Source organism: Mugil cephalus, chromosome 4 (genome assembly GCF_022458985.1).
Source record: "Mugil cephalus isolate CIBA_MC_2020 chromosome 4, CIBA_Mcephalus_1.1, whole genome shotgun sequence".
Classification (NCBI taxonomy): Eukaryota; Metazoa; Chordata; class Actinopteri; order Mugiliformes; family Mugilidae; genus Mugil; species Mugil cephalus.
In genome coordinates, this window is record NC_061773.1 from 2,190,991 (window position 1) to 2,212,670 (window position 21,680).

General features: G+C 40.6%; 1 protein-coding gene across 2 annotated transcripts; it reads left to right on the forward strand.

The window, feature by feature from the left end:
• The first annotated feature begins 371 nt into the window (after positions 1-371).
• On the forward strand, positions 372-21,103 carry gdf11 (growth differentiation factor 11). 2 transcript variants are annotated; one of them, XM_047583924.1, is made up of 3 exons: positions 372-1,415; positions 13,633-14,006; positions 17,617-21,103. In XM_047583924.1, exons 1-3 carry the CDS (start codon positions 1,001-1,003, stop codon positions 17,995-17,997), a joined length of 1,170 nt encoding a protein of 389 aa, XP_047439880.1. In that variant the 5' UTR covers positions 372-1,000; the 3' UTR covers positions 17,998-21,103. The 2 variants fall into 2 exon arrangements, with proteins under 2 accessions (XP_047439880.1, XP_047439881.1); XM_047583925.1 differs by having other exon boundaries at positions 374-1,415; positions 17,620-21,103.
• Positions 21,104-21,680: the final 577 nt, after the last annotated feature.

A 21,680-nucleotide genomic window follows, 5' to 3' on the forward strand; every position in this document is an offset into this window, starting at 1 on the left:
CACCTTTTTTATTAGCCTATTATCATTACAATATTAAACCTTTTAAATCTACGCTGGTGCATTCAGTGTTCCTGGGTTTTAAGGAAAGCCCAGTAATGACTTTTTAATGGTTTATACTTTGAGTGCAGGTTGGAGAGGCTTGCACTGGAGAATCTCACGCAACTTCTGAATAATGTGCGTACAATAAAAGTCTGGTATATAAATAATTCACATCAATGTAATTGTTTTTAAAATGCTCCACGAATGTTTGGATTTAGAGGAGTATGTGATGAATTCGAAAGAAATCAATAACGCGTTTTTTTTTCTATTTTTAAATGCACTTTAAATCATAATTAATTATCTTAATAACCTAGCTGGTGAATGCTCGTAATGTGAGAGACTGTGCACTGTAAAAACATTTATACTCTCATAACAGTGCGCGCACCCTCCCTTCGCTCTGTCCCTCTTGACTTGGTGACAGACCTAAAAGCCTTTTGTTGCAATCTTAGCCAATGGAGACGGATTACGACACCGGGCAGCTGAGATATATAAAGAGCCCCTTTTTGACCGCACTTGCACATTTTTCAGTGACACTTCTGAACATTCACACACCTCCATGGACTAAATTGTAGAGAAGACCCCAAAACAGCCATTATACCACACGTGAGCGGGCTATGCATTCACCAGGCAGATAATTTGTTAACTTTCAATCAAAACAGCTTCAACCGAGACACACTGGAACGCACTTTTTTTGGGAAAACTTATTGCCAAATCTCTTGCCGTTGTTGTTGTTGTTGTTGTTGTTGCTGCTGCTGCTACTGCTGCTGCTTCAGAATAACAAAACAAAACGCAACTTTGGGTGATCGTATTGGATTAGATGCATGTCACTGATTCCCTGCCTCTTGTAGGCTGAAAGGCAAGGAGCGGCGCAGATCCGAGAGAGGGGATATAACGGAATAAAGCAAGGGAAAAGGCAAGAAAAGACAGAAAAAGTTGCTTTTCCTGGTGTCCGCGCATCGTCATGCCGAGGTACAACTTCTTACTGTGCTTGATGGTTCTCATCTCCCTGGGACTGTCGGGGAGCGATGAGCCCAATCTGCTGCTGCCTCCTGCCAGCGAGACGCCCACGGATGCCGGGCTGTCCCTGCTGGACGAGGACGCCGGTTCCCACGAGTGCTCCGCGTGTGTTTGGAGGGAGCAAAGTAAAGTGTTGAGACTGGAAACCATCAAGTCCCAAATCCTTAGCAAGCTGCGTCTGAAGCAGGCGCCCAACATCAGCCGGGAGGTGGTCAATCAGCTGCTCCCCAAGGCGCCACCGCTCCAGCAGCTCCTGGACCATCACGACTTCCAGGGGGACGCGTCGTCGCAGGATGAGTTTATGGAGGAGGATGAGTACCATGCCACCACGGAGTCCGTGATCACTATGGCCTCTGAGCGTGAGTAATAGTTTACAACCCAACAACGATATTGTCTCCAAATGCGTCATGCGCGTAATTGCGGAGCACATAGGTTCAAGTAACTCGGGCCTGCTGCCGCTGGGGCTCATTCATGTCAGTGAACCTAACCTACTTTTTGGGGGGTTTAGATTGGGGGTTCACTCTGTGTGCCTGAAGCTGACTGATAACATTAGACAAATGACTCTGCTCAGCTGTTACCCACGGCTGTCAAAATAGGGATTATGTGTGAGCCTGATAAATCAATAATCGGCTGCATAAAGAGCCTCGTCACCCTGAGACAGACAGCTCCAATATGGCCTGATGAACTTTTGTTTTCATGATGATGAGGACGATAATGATGATGGTGGAGCTGAGTGTTTTGTGTTTAGCTGCTGGACTCCTCGGTCCACCTCCTGCTGTCATGTCCAAACTTTCCATCAGTTCCACCAAATGTTTGTGTTTGACGGCAGACCTGTTTGAATGTCAAGTGCATTATTAACGGTAATGCTGCATTTGGCCGGGATGTTTTATATTTATTTATTTCCAAAGTAGCGTTAAATTCTGGAGTTATGATCCTGTCGCTATCCCCCCTGATTATTGGCCCCTAAACAATTTGCTCGCCCTCTTATAGGTTCCCATAAATCCCCAGATAAACCGCAGCCAGGGCCCTTGGAGACATTTTATAAAATTACTGTTGAACCCTGGCAGCTGTCCTCTATCGGTCTTTTATAGGAGACTCTACCGGTTTCCCTGCTGTTCATCGCAGTGAGAAAAAGTGTGTCCAAAAAGCTGCTATTGTTCCCCTCATGCAGCTTCCCCCCAGCCCCCCACCCCCCGTCGGCCGCACTTGCCTTTTAAATGCGAAGTTTATAGGCGCAGCTCGGTTTTTTTTTCACCACGAGTACACAAAGACGGAGAATCACTTAGGGTCGAGGGGAGTGTGTGACCTTTTCCTGGCAAATCGCGGGGCTCAACAACATTTACACACGTAATATATTCTGCACAAGGCTGATGAAACACACTCCAAATGATAAGCCTTATACTGACTGAACAAAGACTAAACAGAAAATCTATCTATCTATCTATCTATCTATCTATCTATCTATCTATCTATCTATCTATCTATCTATCTATTTAAATGATCTCTAGTTGTTCTCCAGTCCTTCATCAGTTGGTTAGTTTTAAAATTTCAGAATCAGCTTTTTTAGCAATGCTGCAGCCTTTCCTTCTTCACCTGTCATGGTAGGCCCACCGCTCCTTTTCACTGTAGCAGAAAACATCAGCTGTTAAATTTTTAGCTATCATTTTCTTCCAGGTGCCACGTTTATCATCCATGGAAATCTATGTCTCCAAGCAAGTTTTTCCTCTGGAGATTTATCTTGTTTTTTTTTTGTTCTGTTTTTATTTTATGACATTTACTTGATTCCCACATTAGCTCCCTCTACAGGGACAGACATCCTGTGGTCCACAATCTCAGAATACGTCATAAAAGCATGCAACACACGTATCATTGTCAGAGTAAGTTTCATTCTAGACACTGGAGTAGACAGGCATGGTGGTGAAGCAGTTTGTTCTCTTTGAATGATGCTCTTTTTAAGGAAGTGATTATTTTACCTGAAGGTGTACCTGATGATAACGCTGCTCATTTGTCAGTGCACAATGGATGTCTTACATATTACACAGGAATTGTGGAGGCATTGGAAAGATTTAATCTGAGAACGTACTTTGTTGTTCTTTACTTCAGAGTATGTGTGTCTGTTTCTTTCGCTTGCAACAACACACAGTATGAATATGATGGATGCTGACAATGAGGATTTTATGTAATATCTTGCAGTTATCTCTCTGCTGGGCTGATTTCCCTATTCATGAATACAGGCCAGCTGAATCTCTGCATGCGTAATGCTCTCACTGAACATTACAGGGAAGACAGTAGCTTCACACTTTATTTTTAACCTTTTGCCTCCTCCACATGCACAAAATACTACAGTGCAAAAGTCATTTGATGCGAAAAGGTGCACATGATGGTGCATAATTGAGCATTTCTGAGGACCCCGTGCCAGCCAGAGGAGTTAATGACTGACATTACTGCTGAATCTGTCATGTTACAGCACTTCCTCTCTCCTCTTGTTTGCCTCATCTCTCTACGTCAGCTGCAGTTTTTATCATCTGCCCCCCCACCCATTTCCCCCCATCTCCCCCATCACGCATGCCCCCACCTTCTTCCCCGTTAGCCCCCTCTCTTCTTCTTCCTCTTCTTTTTTTTCTCTCTCTCTCTCTGGTACTCATGGAAGAGTTGAGAGAATGAGTGCATCTCTTTTTGCCCGTGGCGCGCTAGCGATCCCACAGGATTAAAAGTGCCTTTTTCTGTCTCTCTGATAGAAGGAGGACTTCAAACACTATTCCCTGCGCACCTCGAACCCAATCACCCTTTCACGGTCGTGCACACTGCCTTTGATGGGCCACGGGGGTTCACACAGTACATACTGAACTGGACCTGTGCCAGAGTTGCTTCTTAGTATTCACTCAAGGTACGTGGGTGCCGCAGTGGGGGTTGAGAGGGTCCATGCTTCCTGGTCTCTAATTACTATGAAATTTCATGGAAAAGTACATCTATTTTTATCATATCGCGGCACTTCATGTTCTAAACATCTCCCACTATACAGTGCGTCGTGTAGGTAACAGCTCCGCTTGTTGCCCATGCATAAAAAGTGAGCAGTTCATCGGGGTCATTTTCCAGTGCAGCCTCTTTTCTCTTTTTTTATTTTTATTAACAAACACATTTGCATCAAACTATGATCTGCACTGGTTGTATTTGTACGTGTTGATTTATGTGTGTAATTGTGTGTAAAGTGTGCGTTATGGAGCTGAGTTTGTTTTGCCCGAGGCGGAGTGAGGATTTGACCCCACTAGTCTCCCATTTGTCACCTGTCCAAAGTATTTAAACCAGGTCTTCCTATGCCACCAGTGACCTCCTCCTTCTTCTTTTTGTCTGTTTAGCGCTTCTCTGTATGTTTTGATGCTCATTATCTGCACGCCATGCAGTTTCTAGAATCCCGTCAAAAAACACTGAGAAGAAGAAGAAGTAGAGAGAGGGGGGAGAAACAGCTTTTCTGTCGATTGCCGCTCTTGGTTGGTGGTTATATCATTGTTTAGTGCAGGACAGTTAAAAGATACAAAAGCTTTTTGTATCGTTGGTTAATTTACTCTGTGTGCTGTAACTGTCATTTTGAGCTGGTCCAGTAACAGAGAGTCCAGCAGAGAACAGCACTTCATTAACCTCCCTTTGTGGAATTATTTTCCTCAAGTTTTATTCCAGCAAATACATGAATGTATCAATGTATCCAAAATATGGGAAGGCAGTGACCTTTTGCAGAGAATCACCTCTACTTGGATTAAGACTGAGATTTAGACATCAAATTCAGACTTTTAAACTACTTTATGCTCACATTTAGTTTTGTGCACTGTCATTATGTGTAGACTAACATTAGGAAACATCACTGTGGTGCTATTATGTAATCCAGGTTACACAACTCTGCATGCATGTAAAGGTACGAATGTGCAAATTTCCACATGTGCACACTTGTGTGGACACATAAGGATGCTCACACACACCTACTCACACAGTAACACACACACTCCAGAGAAAAGTTCTCCTATTGACAAAAAGGGTCACAGAGTTCACAGCTATGTGATATATTGGAAGAGGAGACTATTAACCTCATCAGGTCTCTTTCTTTGGCAGCAAAGACGAACCGGTAGTAACTTGAACACTTATCCCCCACCACACGCACGCACACACACACACTCATCCACTAACCACTCCCACAAAAAAACAAGTCTTTTATAGTGTTGACCCTATAAAAGGGTCATTTCCTGAAGGTGCAGGAACCATAAAAATTAAGAGGGAGAGCGCTAAAAGGACAGAGCAGCAGAAGTTGGACTGTCTTCAACTCACTGGTCAGTGTTTGCTGCAAGTTGATGACTATGTGAGGTTTTTATAGATTTATTTATTCCATGGAGGTCTCTGTTTGACGATGACACCTGTTCTCCTTGTGTAGTTGCTGCATCAGTTTGGAGAAAGATAAAGTTAATTGTTAAATTGTTTGGTCGCTGGGGCATAACAGCTTTGTTTAAAAAGAAGTAAAAAGTTAAGAAAGGTCGGTAGGACTGTAGAAATTGCACAACATACTGTCAACTTTATGGCTAATAAAATTTCAAAGGGACCAAAGTCTATTAATACAGGGACAAAATTTCCCTGGGACCTCAGGAATCTCACTCCTTCCACCCTCCTTCCTCTATTCCCACGCTCCAATGTACCAGTCCCTGCAGTCGGTCTTTTCTCTTGGCAATTGGGAATATGCTGCCTTAAATGTTGCAGACTTGAATGCGTGTTTTTTCAAAAATACAGCAACATGAGAAGAGATTGGATGCATGACTCCATTGATCTAAGTTTAAAGGCACGGCCTTTCTGCTGGTGTGTATCACTGCTGAGCTCCTCAATGCTTATTTAAAGGATTTTATAAGATCGTGATCGAGTTAGGTGCTTCGCAGCTCATGCTGCGAAGGTATGAAGGGGGTGGAGGGAAGAGTGAGTCCGCAGGGAGCAACAAGCAGCGCAGTCCTATCCTAAAGGGACAGAAATAATGGAAGGGTTTTATAGGTACAATTAAAAAGACCCGAAACAGATGTTACTTTTCACTAATAAAGGAAATAATTACTTCACACCAGTAATTAAGCTCTATGTAGGGACATGAGTGAGGAGGAGGAGGAGGAGGAGGAGGAGGAGGAGGGGAGTGAAAGATAAAATGGAGATCATTGAGGGGATTATTGTTGATGGATGCGTTCAGGCTCTGTGTGGTCGTGCGAGGAGCTGCTGAGGATCAGTTTATGGAAGAATCCATTAAATCTAAGAGGCGTTTAAGCAAACAAAACGCTGCATGGACATAATGTTGGATCCCACAAGGGAGCTACTGTGTCGGAAAGAAGCACAATTAACGGTGGATTACCTCGTGATTATCTACATGAAAATTTAATTAGCCTCCTTTCTGCAGCAAAGCAGGGCAGCTTCTTGCTATACCTGTGGTTGTATTTCTCTTCACAGTATCACCCCCAGGACATTCATTATGGACCTTGTGAGAACACACGGATCAAGTGATTTCTTTAGGGACAGGAGCCAAGTTTGATTTATATAACGTACAACACAGATGGATAAAGAGAAGCTCACAAAAGGAGCTATAGATATTTTATGTTGCATGCTTCCTAGAGGGAGGTTTGGCACAATCTGGTCACACTGACTTTGTCTTTAGAGAAAACTCTTGGCTCAGGCTCTGACAGATTTGGGTGGCTTCAGGGATTTAGTTTTTCAGTAACTGACAGAGTTTGGACAGAAAACTTCCAGGCAGAAGTGTTGCCATTCTTGTTGTTGTTTAGGTGGATGAAATGAAATGGAATGTGAGAAACGGAGAGAGTTTTGAGAACAAACACAAGACAGCAGTTCATATATCAGCCTGCTGGAACTGCAGTCAGCATGAGACTTGGCTCAGGTTCATCTTTATTAAAGTTATTCACACAGCTGATGTGACAGGATGTGGCACATATTTATTTAAAGCATTTCAAACGGTTTCAGAGTGGATGATGAGGAATGTAAGAAAATCCTCCAGCACACAAAGTTTGTGTGAAATTTGTTCATTTTAGTTTGAAAGAAAACAAGATTGTTTCCCTTTTGCGGATGAATATAGTTGTTATAGTTTCTGTTTGGCCAAAAATAGCTGAGACCCCTCTGATCTCGATTTTTTGAATGCACATCTGCTCAGAGTCTGTAAGAGGGTTGTCACTTTAGTGATGGGCTAAATTTAGGTGTCGTCTGCATATTCATGAAATGCGGTTTTATTATTATTGGTGATGAAGGATTAAAAATCATGTATACAATCAAGATCCCAGTGGTATTAAGCTTAATTCCCTACAAAAAAATATTATACTATTTCACAGGTGGAAAGTCAGTGAAGGATCAGGGTCTTCAGGTTGACTATTACTCAAAAAGTGATAACTTCACTTTTTGAGTAATAGTCAACCTCAGGGTTGACTACAACATCACTTAAACAAGTAGGTTACTTGTTGACCACCATGTGAAAATTATAAAATGCCTCTCTTAATAGAAAGGAATGTGATCCCAAAGGTCAAACTGGAGGAGTGTTAGTAAGAACAGCAGAAATGTGTCAGGCAGCGGTTCTATTTGTTTGTGTTGTTGTAAGTTTAACCAGCTGGATTCTCACAAGATTCGCAAGATCACGTGAGAAGCCATCTAGCCAGGTTTTGGATCAGTCTGTGTCCTTTGAGGAATTACTGACAGCAGCGACAAGCGTGTTTTAGGTGTGACGACACTCTTTGGAGGCGGCAGCAATAAGCAATCTGATTGGTTGACATCAGTCAGTCTCTGTCCTTTTCTAGTATCCAAGGACTACTTCTCAGATGTGAAACCCGTCTTTGTGCATCAGGTTAGTTATAGGTCAGCTGTAGTTTGATTGTGTAGAACCATCTTGTAGATTACACACTTATTGAATCACCATAATGAGTGATATATGTCTATATCTGTCTTACAACTGTATTACTTTAACGTAGCTGCCATTTAAATAATAATGGATGATTTAAGCCTTGGGCCCTTTTTGAAATCATGATAATTGCCAAAATGAATGCCATACAGACCTAAGTAAACTAAATCAAAAGGTGGTGACAGGAAACCACCCAATAAACTTCAGGCCTCCTTTATCAAGCATGTAGAAGGATCAACAGTGCCAGTAGCTTCAGACCAGAATGATGCCCCCGTCGATAACCTCATTTAGTGTGCACATTAACATGTGAACTGATGCTTCAGAGAAATATTTTGCTTAGTTATTAAAATCTGTTAAATTATAGGTCATAGCTTTAATGTAAGATACCAAATATTATTTTGACTTGTTCCTCCTTTTGGTAGCGGTTGGTTTCCCATTCTTAGGACCCACTATAACTCTTGGTGCTGTGAATATGAATTGTCATCCAAAGCATAAGGTGTCAAACTCATTTTAGTTCAGGGACTACAAGTATGTACAACACAATTTGATCTCAAAAGGGGCCAGATCAGTAATGTACTAGCATTATAATCTCTAAATAAGATTTTTCCTTTGTTTTAGTTAGAAGAGGCACATTATGCAACACATTTCTGGTAAAAGGCAACTTTCCTACAACTACATTTTAGTTTGCTGCGTGCTGTGTGTGTGCAAATCGTGTCTGTAAAGTCCTTGTAAACCTGTGTTTCTACTATTTTAATATAATATCAAAAATATTCATTTTAGCTTAAAGAGGATAAATTGCTCTGTCTTTCACGTGAAGCTGAAATTCAGATGGTCCAAATATCCAGTCTTAACTGTTAATAATATAATATGTGTTTTTCTGTTATCATCTTGCAGTGAAGTTTCCTTTAAATACTGTTAAAAAATACAACCTGATGGCACCTCTGCATTCAGATAAATCAGCATTTGTTCATACTCTGACTGAAGCCTGTCATCAACACAAAACAGCAGCATTACAAACCAAGCCTGCAAATCAATCAAAACCATCTGTCTTATGTATAGTATGCAAAAAGTTTAGACTTTTTTAAACAGAGCAGAACATTGTCCCGTGACATTAATGTCTTGCATGTATATGTGGATGCACACAAACACAAGCCGGTGAGACCCCAGCATGCTTCATGCTGTCCAGCTGTCCACCTTATTGCACTTCACTGCACGCACACTCTCCCCACCCTGCTGTCCAGCAGACGCCCCCCTATAATACAACGTATATAACATTACTAAGAATGAGTTTTCAGTATGTTTGTTGAAGACAGTCAGGCCGGAGCTTGTGTTCAATGTGTGTGTACGTGTGGCTGTGTGTTGTCCATGTGTGTGTTCACTGAGCAAGAACAGGGAGCATTAGGAGGTGTCTTTTGTTGCTCCTGGGGGGCTACTGTGCCCAGTCCTAATAGGAGTCTTGTGCCTGCCGTTGTCCCAAGGGAGGGCTTCTGAATGAAGGGGTCTAACTTCACACACACACACACACACACACACACACACACACACACACACACACACACACACACACCCCCTTCCATCCTCCGCTCGAGCTTGGCCTCCCCCACCACCCTCTCCACTCCCTTGGGACTGGCCGAGAGACAAAGAGGGAGTGCGGCTGGGGTGGGATGGGATGTTTGGGGGGGTGCACTGTGGCCCCTGTCTTATTAGAAGGGTCGTGAACGTGTCACGATGATTAATATGCCGAGGTGCGTGGGGATACCCTAGAGTCACATTTATTCAACGCAAAGGCTCTCAAACACACACTCACCACAAAATGGCACATTTGCATTTCCCATTAAGAAAAGAAAATATAGATATATATGCAAATGAAAGTCCTATCTAGGTTTATACCATTATGCATTATCCATTTGGACATTAACAATAGATGACCATTTCTCTCCCCACCCCATCTGAGCTGCGTGTTTTCACCTGATTGGCATATGCTGCCACACAGTTCGCATAAAGAAGCCAACTTGAATTACTTGTTGTTTTATCAAATGCACTGTTGACATGAGTTTGAAATGGTGTTTTGGAAGCTAAAAACTTCTGTGCCTGCTGGTCTATCTCATTGTGTACTGTAAAACAAATTCATCATCAAGTTGTTGCTTTTGCGTCTGCTGCTTGACAAAATCATGCACATATTCTGATAATTAAGTGAAGTGGTTGTCATTTCAGCAAATAAAGTGGTTTTACTCTATATTGCAAAAGTTGGTAGAATGAGAAAGTTTGGTCACCAGTGAAAGTCTGAACAGACTTTACATTTATACAGTCAAGGATATATTAATATACCTTTTTTCTAATAAAGCTTATAATCCTTTTTTAAGCACACTCAATGATAACATGCTCCTTATTTATTGTGTAACCGCACTTTAATTTCCCCCTGTCTGTTTCAACAGTTTAACTGGCTCAGTTTTCCTCCTCCCCTCAGCAACATTACAGCGTTTGGTTATTAAAAGCATTTAAATGGGCTGCAATCATATAAAAATGGACAGATGGCACGGTGAACAAACCCCTTATATTCTATACGCCTCCCCTTACATACACGTATAGGAGGCTAACTATGGAACACAGGTACCCAGGGAGTCCGCCAGATGTTTGATAGGCTCACCTGCAGGCCCGCTGCGTGTTGGCAGTAAATTTCATGCGCTGCATATGCTGCAATTATACCGCAGGGAAATAAGCTGCTGTAATAATGAATCAGGCTGGAAACATGAGGAGGAAAAGCAAACAACCCCCTTTTCTTCTTCTTCTTCTTCTTCTGGAAAAATGCAGTCCATGCTTCACCTGAGTTTGAGTATAAGTAAAAGTAAAGTACAGATTTTAGCTTGTTATGTTCATCTTCAGTTCAGCTTCTGAGTTATAGCTCCAGTAGGTGGCGCCGAACTCACAAATTCATATCCGCCCTGCAGTATTTAAATTAAAGCTCTGAGCTATAACTAGGCACATTACCCAGGAAATTAAACCATAAAAGCAGTCTTGTGGTTGCAGTAAAATCATTTTTTCAGTGTGTTATGGTAACAGGAGAATCGTTAGCAGGTAGAAGGATTAAATGTCCCATTGGTTTTCTGATCTTTACAAGCCAGCCTGGCTCATTTTGCCCAAGTGGACTGCTCTGCCAAGATGTGGGGTGCAATTAAGCAGCAGGCATTTATACTCCATGGTTTGCCTCGGACTTACAGGATCTATAAAGGCACAAATTGATTTCCCCTATCAATGCAGGCATTGTTTAACGTCATGTAGCTCATATGTTGTGCATGTGTGTTTAATAACAGGGGTCCTAACTGGATCACGGAGCACAGGCCCTCCTTCTCAGATTACTCCTTCTGGAGAAAGGCCTCTGCTTGAGAAACTGAACCGTTTTCAGCTCTGCAGTGTTTGCTGGTTTGTTGCTTCTCCGTTCCAGGAACTTAACAAAAGCAATTTGCAGGGGAAGAGCTTGTGTGTGTGTCTGTCTCCATTTGCACAAAAAACAAAACAAAACAAAAAAAAACAACAAATGTAGTAATCACAAGTAAACCCCAAGCAAACTGCAGAATCATTCATTCCCAGTTTTGTGCTGATGAGCAAACACAACACGACCCACGTTAATTGCTGTGACCCCAACAACCCACCAAAAGGAACATTGACATATTGTTTGTCCAGCGTGAGACACTGTATAATTTACACTCGCTAATGACTGTCCTTGGAAATACAGGCTGAAGGACCACGTCTGTCCCTGGCTTGGCCCTTATTCAAGGTTCGCCCTGGACTCTTCTAATGGATAGTCCATCTGTACCTCAGTGAATTCATATCCCTCAATGCATGCCCGTAATTCAATTACAACACTTGTTTAGTGTAAAAAGAAACAGCCCGGTGCAGTGTTCTCCCCTGGTCAATTGGGGTTTGATAAACAATTCACGATTGGCTGGAGAATCTCCACCCTAATCAAAACAAAAACAAACTGTGGCTGATTGAGCGCTGTTGTGGCTCAGAGATTTCAAATGATTCTCTGGTGAAAAGGCGTGATGTGAAGAAAGACATATTACCATTGCCATAGGGTCGACCTTGACCTTCAAACTCAATCTGGCTGTTAGGGCTGCCCCTCCCCGGCACCCCTGAGATGTAAAGAGGCTGACGGTTTTGACCCCTGATCCCATTTCTTAACTAGGCTGAGGTGCCAAATAACCTTTTGACCCAGGAAGCATTTGCAGTTTGCCTGAGCAACCCCAGATTTGGCAATGATTGACAGCTCCATACAGTTTTTCTTTTTTTTTTCTTTTATTTACCCCCTTTTTTAAACTGAGGAGCAACAACAACAACTGCTCTGAAAAATAAATAACATTTTTTTTTTTCCCAAAAAAATTGTAGTTGTAATATGTTGAGTGACCTCAGAGAAAATGGGCAAATTAAATATTCTATTGTACTCTGCTGGGACATTATTATGCCAGATAGATACAGAATAAATTTCCCTTAATAAATGAACGCTTTACATGGAAATGAATGTGTGAATCGAATGGATGGATGTCATTATATCAGATGGAGGTCTATGTAAATGAACCATGTGCAGATTTGACATGCGGCGCAAATCACAGAAACACCAGAGCCTGAGATCATGACGGGAATAAATCTGCCTATTTTAGGGGAAAGCCTGGTGTTCTCTGACATAACCCTTAATCCACACCTCAAATATAATTTCAACAAGGGGGGCTGTAAGAAAAAAAACTTTAATTTGGCTAGTTTTAATGTCGTGATAGACCATTTCATTACGAGTGACCCAGGGGAATCTAAGGTTACCATCTGGCCACTAGCCACCATTGCTGATTCTTGTTTTAATATGCAAATGTATCTGTTTTCCAACCTTAATGTAATCACAAATGTAACGTAAATGAGTAGACCAAACAACAGGACCATGTGCACCCACAGCCTTCGTCCAGATAGGCAGAGGATGTCTGCTAGTAAAGTCTGGGGGTGACTGCTTAACATTATCATTGTGGCTTTTTAAATTATATTAAATGTGCAGTACTCCTTATTCTTGTTATTTACCAGAATATTGTAATTTCTCCATGACATGCAGAATGTGTTCACTCCTTGAAATTATAGCAATTTTTCAGATTATTTAGTTGAGGGGGGGGCACTTTTTTACTTTAGAAATGTATAAAAACAGTAGCAAAAAGTTGGTCTGAAAACTGCTGAGACGCAGGACGCAGTTCAACTCAATTTCATTTATTTTGCATTAATAACAATACACACTGTTTCAAGGCCCTCAAGTCAACATGAAGGCAATGGTGGCAAGGAAAAATGATCTTTTAGCAAAAAGAAATCTTAAGCAGAACCCAGGCATATGGAGGGACCCATCTGCCTCAGGCCAGTCAGTTAGAAACAGAAAAACAGAGAGAGGAGCAGCAGTGATGTAGTCAGTGTTTAACAAAGCTGTAGCAACAGTGTTTTTCTTTTGCTTTGTTTTAGAGTGAATAATGATATTTTTTTTTACATAAGGGGGAGACCGAATAAAAATAGAAGGCGCTCAGCTTTGTGCATTGAAACACAAATAATAATGTGTTGGTGACTTGAAATGGCTGAAACAGCCTGTCCATGTGAAATGATGATCACGGAGTATAAACACAGAAACGTGACTGTCCTCTGTTCCACAGCGGAGCCCCTGGTGCAGGTGAACGGGAAGCCCAGCTGCTGCTTCTTCAAGTTCAGCCCCAAACTGATGTTCACCAAGGTGCTGAAGGCGCAGCTTTGGGTGTACCTGCGACCACTGCAGCAGACCTCCACCGTGTACCTGCAGATCCTGCGACTGAAGCCCGTCACGGAGCAGGGCAGCCGCCACATCCGCATCCGCTCGCTGAAGATAGAGCTCAACTCCAGGGTGGGCCACTGGCAAAGTATTGACTTTAAGCACGTGTTGCAGAACTGGTTCAAGCAGCCGCACACCAACTGGGGAATCGACATCAACGCCTTCGATGAGAGCGGCAATGACCTGGCAGTTACCTCGCTGCGACCCGGAGAGGAGGGGCTGGTAAGGACCCTCAGACCTGTCCCTGGGGCAGGGAGGGGAATCACGTCCATCACAGCTCACATTTAATACCAATCTATATTTCATTTAAAGGGCAGTCAAAACCAGATTAATAAGTAATTACAAAATCAAATGAAGTGAAATTTGTATTTATACCCAGACTAAACAGTCATTTCAGTTTCTACCTCCTCTTAACTTATTTTATGAAAAGTCAAATAAGTCGTAACACAAGATTGCTAGCATCAGTTATATGGTTAAGTTGAAATACAAACTACTAAAATTTATTCATGTAAAATTTGTCTGTTTCAGAAGAAGAATTATTCATCTTAAGCAAGTTAGATACATCCAGATCTAATTTAAATAAACCAGGGACTGCACTGACAGAAAGGGAACTCATTTAAATTAAAAACATTTAAATACAAAACCCCCACAGTGAGAAACATATTGTCAGTGTCACGTCATAAAAGATTGTGTTGCTTCATCATGTGACCTCAACTCTTTTATACATGCATAATATTCCCATGGAGTGTTGACAGTGTGGATAATGCGCCTAATGTTCACCCATATACAGCAGATATGAAAGGTCGTGCTTTTAACACCTTCATATGAACAAACCTGCAGTTGGCTTAATGTTTTTGTGAATCTACTTTCATTCAGCTTCCTAAGTGAAACAGTCAGACTTTAAGTGTTGAAGTGGATGAGTGATCTGTGGAAGGTTATCTGTGGTTACATTGATACAGAGATTATTTTTGTAGTTAACAGAAGAGGAATATAAGAAACACAGATAAGAACACAGGAAGAGACGCTCTGAATAATTCTGTATTTACATTTTTAACAAATAGTGGGTCTAAAAATAAAGACAACACTAACACTACACAGCTGCTTTAGTTTGGCCTTTTCATTTAATCATCTTCAAACATATATGTAAAAAAGCTAATTGTTTTCACAAAGTGCACATAGATAAAATATAAGTGTATTTCAAGGCTTACAAGATGAGCTTTTTTCTTTTTCCTTTAAAAATCTAAATATTAACTAAATCACTACGCCATTAAAGACAAAACATAAAAACATATCATATAAAAAAATATATATATATATATATATATTAAAACCTTCCAAACCTTTGATTCTCACCTGGGGATGATTTGTTGAAAAAAAAAAACTCATCATGTTTTTTGTTTTTATGACAAACCTCTTGGTCTGATCGAATGACTGTGGCTGCACGGATGAGTTCACTTCAGTTCAGTCCCGGCGCAAACATATTAATTCTGACTTTTACTTATAAAAGCCATGTTGAATTATGTAGGCCACTTACCCGGTTAAGCAACACCAAATATTTACCAAGTGGTTATTTGGGTCAGATCTTCACAACACACATCAGAGGTCAGTTCTGGTGTCTTGGCCAATAAACCGCTGCCCTCTGAGCACACAGCAGTGTGCAATATTATTCTTGAGTGGAAAAAAAAGAGGAAAAGATCAAAAACATAGGCAAGTGTACAAAAAATAAAACAAAACACAATGAGCAAGAAAGAGTCAAACTCTGCTTTTCCACGATCCTCTGGGTTTTTTCTGCAACAAAAGCCCTAAAGACCAAGCTGACATGGTCTCACCCCAACATCCTTTCAGATTATTTCCTTCTTTTGAATGCGTCACAAAAAAATGTGCTCGAGCACAGCTGGAACCACTGTGGGGAGAAGAGGGCTTTGTAAAACAAACATGATGGAGTAAAATGTTTGATCCGCTGTGCTTTGCCCAAAGGTCAAGGTTATGGTAGCCTTCAGATGACCCCCTGGGTCATGGATCAAACCAAGAATACAGAGTCGGCCAGCAGTGACAGAGGAGGCTAGTTTCTGTCAGTTCCCTTTGAATCACAGTCCCGGTGGTACACTGTGTTCCTTCTTTGAAAATAATAACATTTTTCTTATATATTGTTATTGACAGTGAGATGAACAGGTGATGAATTTTATCTTTTTCTTTGTCACCTTGGAGTGTGACCCTTTCCAGTTCTTTTCACTTAGGGGGAATACATGTACTGCATGTAATGCAGTGTATTTTTTTTTCTGATAAAATTCTTGAATTGTCTTAAGTTAGCAGTGCTATAAAATATCTAAAAATTCCAAAACCTCTACATATATGTAACTTTAAAGTGGAGGATGTGATTAGCAGAAGATTTGTCAGACTAAAGTAATTACATTTGCCATCGATGACAGAGTGACCTTGACTCAGCATTCATAATAAATTATTATTATGCTTATTATTATTTAGATCTGAGCTTGTCCTGTTGCGACATATTGAAATATCTGAACAGTGTTTTTTTGGCTACAGAAATAATTAATTTGCATGCAGGTTAACACCACATTTATTATGTCATATCTGGTATCTCTGAAAGTTGCTACTGTTCTGACGTTAGTGTATTGTTGGCAGGTTTTCTGACATGGATTAGCTGATTGAATACACAAAAGCTTTCAGTGTTTTATTGATTTTGTGTGCTTTTCTGTGTCTTTACTCAGAGATAAATGCACATGCTGCCCTCCCCTCTTGCAATGTTTGTGAAATGTTTGTGAAGCAGTTTGTCTCCATCAGACTGACACGTATATTGTGCATCTAAGGTCCTTTGTGGGACACATTAGATAGAAACTAGAATATGAAGCTAGAGCTGCAACACTTAGCTAAGCTTAGCTACACTTAGCTATCTATCTTATCTACGTTTAGCTTAATAGCTAAGTTTAGCTATGCATAGGTCAGGGTAGGGAAAAACAGCTGCCATGGTGCTCTGTTAGGTTTTTAAATACACACGTCAGCACAATTAAAGGTCACATATTAACACAGAATAGGAGAACATGTTCAAACGATGTCTTGAAGTCTTGTTGTTGTGAAGCGGAGACATAGCTCAAAGGGACAGTTTCTTCCCATCAATAAATACTGTAGTCGCCTATAGCTCCAGAAGGACCAGGGAAATAGCAGGGACATGTCCTTGATAAATGTATGAACACACACATATACTGTATAAAAGCTGGACACTTATGAACACATTTGTAAACTTATGTGGAGAAGGCGTTATGGAGAAGAAGAAGTTATGGAGAAGCTGTTATGGTGTCCATTTGTCACCCGTTGTTTGTGCATATATTTTAGCACAGCATTGTCACAAGAAATTCTCTGATTCTCTTCAAAGCTCTTTTCATCATTCATCATTTTCTCGTCCTTTTTAACAAATTTGCAAAGCACACTTAATTCTCAGATAGTCAGGAGACAAGCATATTTACGAAAAAGTCAATGGCAGCCCTTAAGAAGTTAAAGGACCAGTGTTTCTTATATGGGGGATCTATTAGCAGTGTAAGTTGTTGTGTTTTTTGTTAGCTTAGATCGAATGATATATATTTACAAAGGTCTTCATTGGTGTAGTCCACCATGTTTTTAACCTCACTACTAGATGTTACAAAATCATACACACTGGTCCTTTAAGTGACGTTAAATGATACTTTAATAGAACTGGCAAAACCTGTCAAACAGTTGCCTGTATTATCCATTGCTGATCTGTCAGCCATGACTCTGCCGTTGTTCTCTTATAACCACCTCTTTCTTTCTGTCCTGCTCCTCCTCCCCCTGATTCCAGCAGCCGTTCCTGGAAGTGAAGGTTCTGGAGACCACCAAACGTTCTCGAAGAAACCTCGGCCTGGACTGTGACGAACACTCTACCGAGTCTCGCTGCTGTCGCTACCCTCTGACTGTTGACTTCGAGGCGTTCGGCTGGGACTGGATCATTGCCCCCAAACGCTACAAAGCCAACTACTGTTCTGGCCAGTGCGAGTACATGTTCATGCAGAAATACCCGCACACCCACTTGGTGCAGCACGCCAACCCCCGAGGCTCGGCAGGGCCCTGCTGTACCCCGACCAAGATGTCCCCCATTAACATGCTCTACTTCAATGACAAGCAGCAGATTATTCATGGCAAGATCCCCGGGATGGTGGTGGATCGATGTGGCTGCTCTTAGGCTGCAGTAGGAGACAAATACCTGTACAGCCCACATCAAACCACCCAAAACCCTTACGGCGCTCTCCCCTGGCCCCAGAACCCACTCCTCAGCACCAGATTTCACTTTTGCTCAAATGACACAAAGCATCCCACTGTGTTTCCATTTTTCCAGTAACTAAATTGATTCTAACTGTATAAAAAAGTTATGAATGAAATATGAATCAAAAAAGAACTGAGTGATGGAAATACAGTACATTATGAATGATTTAAAGAGGTTGAACTTGTGGAGCATCTTCAGAAAACGGTAAATGAGACAGAACTATGTTAGAGTGTTAATTTCGTGGGGGTTTTAAAATATTTTTAATGGCATCTTTATGAAATTTCCAGGTTAGAGGATTGAGAATAACAGCATTTGCATATAAGCATTTGCAATACTTTAAGACAATTTCAGTTTTATGGTGAGTTCGGAAATACTTATTTTTGCCGATACACTTACTTACGGGTGAGATTTGATCCACAAAAAAAAAAGTTTGCAGGGGAGGGGGGCATGATCAGAATTTTTATTTTTTTTGCAATCCATCACTTTAACGCAAAAGAACTCATCCAACAAAATACACACTAAAGTGAGGAAGTTTGGAGGTTATCTGGAGGTACCGTTAGGATAAATCCAAAATGTTGTTTACAGATGTTGAGGGATGCAAAGTGTTAAGGAGATCCAAAACCAAACCTATACCCTCTATTAATGTATAACACCCCAGTGTGACATTCTCGAGTATCTACGAAACCTCTTCACAGTTACTTTGATCTTTTATTTGTAGTCTTGTAAAACTTAAAAAGAAAAGAAAAGAGGTTCTGCCAGTTTAACTCCATCTCTCAGAGCAGATGGATGAAGTCGGTTTAGCTATTTCGGCCACGCTGAAAAGTACATAACACAGTTTTAGTTTGCCTTGCACACTAAAATCTAAACACAAAACTGAAATGTAGATGCACTCAAGTCATTCGGTACTCTTTGAGAGAGGACGAGGAGGAGGGCAAGTTGTGCAGGATGACTTGAACCGGACAGTTTTCAACTTTTGCAGTAAACGCTTAAAACAGAGAAGAAAATGCACTGTTTCATAACTTTAAGAGGCTTGGGACTGAACATGTAATAAGGAACAGACAAGAAAAAACACGCTCTGAAATAAAACACACAAGGTTGTCATTGTGCTGACATGTTCACCGTGCTATGACCTAAGTGAATTGCTGAACTGAAAATAGCACAAAACACGATTACAGTTTATCACTATAGAAGTTTACATATTTCTAGTTAGAGCAGCATTCGCATCTGTGTAAAATAAAAATACACTTAAATTAAGGAAGAGCTACATTACTCGTGTCAAGCCAGTTCATTCTTTTTTTTTTTTTACTTGATGCTAGTATCGGAACAGGAAAAAAAAGCAAAATCCTTTAATTGCAGTACTGTACTAAGAAATAATAGCTTTTATAATTCACAACAAACCACATAGCTTGCAAAAAAACACACAAAAAATACAACAAAAAAAAATCAAGAGAATGTAACTCAACCACTGACTTTTCTTTTTAGAACATATTTGATTGCATTTTGAAATCCCCTCATCCACCACAACCTCATCATTGTCATATTGGAGAAAATATTGTTAGTGCTTGAACACAGAGTAGATTAGTACGCTTGAAGCTTGTCTTTGTCTTCTGGATGTCAAAGCAAAGATATCCTTTTGTTATAAACGAAAGCACTATGCTGTTGGATAAAGGAAGAGCCTTCTGACATTATATATAAATGATATATGTATATATTAAAAAGGGGTACAAAAACCTTTTTTGGGGGCACTCTACCTTACCAACAATAAATTTTGCACTATGGGACGTTCATGGCGTGAGGAGGTAAAGTGTTTGTTTGTGTTTTTACCAAGCACAAGAGAGCTTGTACAGTATAGGATTAAAAAGAAATATTCAAGCTTCTGGTGATAAACCATAAACTAGAGAGGTTATCACTTCTTTTTTGATACCATCACACTTTCCTGACTTTGTCTGAAGCGGGGGCCTGTCCATACACTCACACACTTGTATCCAATCTGGAACCTGGACGTACTGTACCAGCGGCCTGAAAGGCCTCCATGCCCATTTTGGGTGATAAGTCTTGTGTGTAATAAGTGTCTGGATCAACGAACATAGAATGCTTTAACTGGAAATGGCCCGCCCATCATCTTTAATCTGTTAACATGTTAGAGAGACTACATACTTTTGACTTAAATAATGTGTCGACTGTCTTGCATAGACGTGTTTTTGCCTTTGTGTGTATTTTAAGTGAAAGCACCCATATACGAATGGGAGGAGTATCCAGGGATTGTTAGCCAAAGTAGAGGATGACATGTTGTGTGCTGTAACTGTTGTGATCGCAGGAATATGCTAGAACATTTCAAAGGGAGGAAAAAAGTGTGGTTTAGGGGCAGTGGTTGAAAAAATTCAAATGGTCAATTTTCTATTTATTAATATTAATTACAATGCATTTCAAAGTCTGTCTACCTCACTTCAGCCTTCTAAAATCTTTGCTTTTGTTAAACAAAAAAAGGAAAAATGTCATCAAATAATCTGTGCATACATGTAACTCATACGAATCTCCCCCCATCCCCTCCAAAAATGTAGATGAAAACCACAGGGTCCCCTTGCTCTCAGGTTCAGAGTGAGTTATCGACAGAGTGACTGATGGTAGCGGCTCTGGTAATGTGTGGTCAAGAGAAATAATTAGCTGTGCCCGCGTCTGTGGCTTAACTATGGTTAAAGCTGTTGAGAAGTTGCATTTTGAATTTTAGTGTTTGTATACTGGTATGTGTGAGAGTTTTTTCATATAAATATATGAGAGTAAAAAATCTCTATGTAAATACCTACCCAAATGTTGACATTTATGATGTTTTGGACAGGTTCACCGCTTCTAACGTTTTTTCTCACTTTTCCCCTTCATTTCCCCGTTCTTTGTGTAGTTAAAAAATATCACCCCAAGTTTGTAGTTTAATGGTTGTGCATATGAATAACTGTTCAATTATTTTTTGTCTTTTGTTGTTTATTTACTGTCATTTTTCTTTTGTACAATAAATCATTTATTTAGCTTATGTGAGTTGCTGTTTTCTTTTGTTTTTCATCACAGTACATTGGTGTAAATATGTAATTTTGCACTTGCCATGGGTGACAATTGAAGCTAAATGTAGTGGAACAGCAGTGCAAACAGAGAATAGTCAGCATGTTGAATCAGTAATGCCAGCAGTTCAAAGTTTAGCCAAGACACTCATTGTTTGTCACTGCAGCTGTAATTTGTTGCACTTATAATAAGTCATCGATAGAGAGGATAAATCTACTCATTCTGACAGTAAATGGAGTGTCCGTCATGGATGTTGCATAAAGCTTAAGACTACTAGTCTCTAGTAGCAGTAAAACAACAAGCACAACACAAGTGCTGAATTGAACAAAATTATGTTGAATTATTTATGATTGATGTGTAAAATAATAAAAACAATAACTTGTTCTTTCAGAAGTCACCTAGGACTAGAGCATTATTAATTCACCAAATCACATTACACCATTTCAGCCTAAAACTATCTAAAATATTAAAGACTTGACACTGATGCGTCAATCAATTTGCTGGGTCGTGGTGAGTGGTGGTCATGGGAACTCTTAGTCATTGTGACGTTA

Coding starts and splice junctions, on each gene's coding strand:
- gdf11 (XM_047583924.1), top strand. CDS start 1,001: ATGCCGAGGTACAACTTCTTACTGTGCTTGATGGTTCTCATCTCCCTG. Junction 1,416..13,632: donor GATCACTATGGCCTCTGAGC/GTGAGTAATAGT, acceptor TCTGTTCCACAG/CGGAGCCCCTGGTGCAGGTG. Junction 14,007..17,616: donor GACCCGGAGAGGAGGGGCTG/GTAAGGACCCTC, acceptor CCCTGATTCCAG/CAGCCGTTCCTGGAAGTGAA.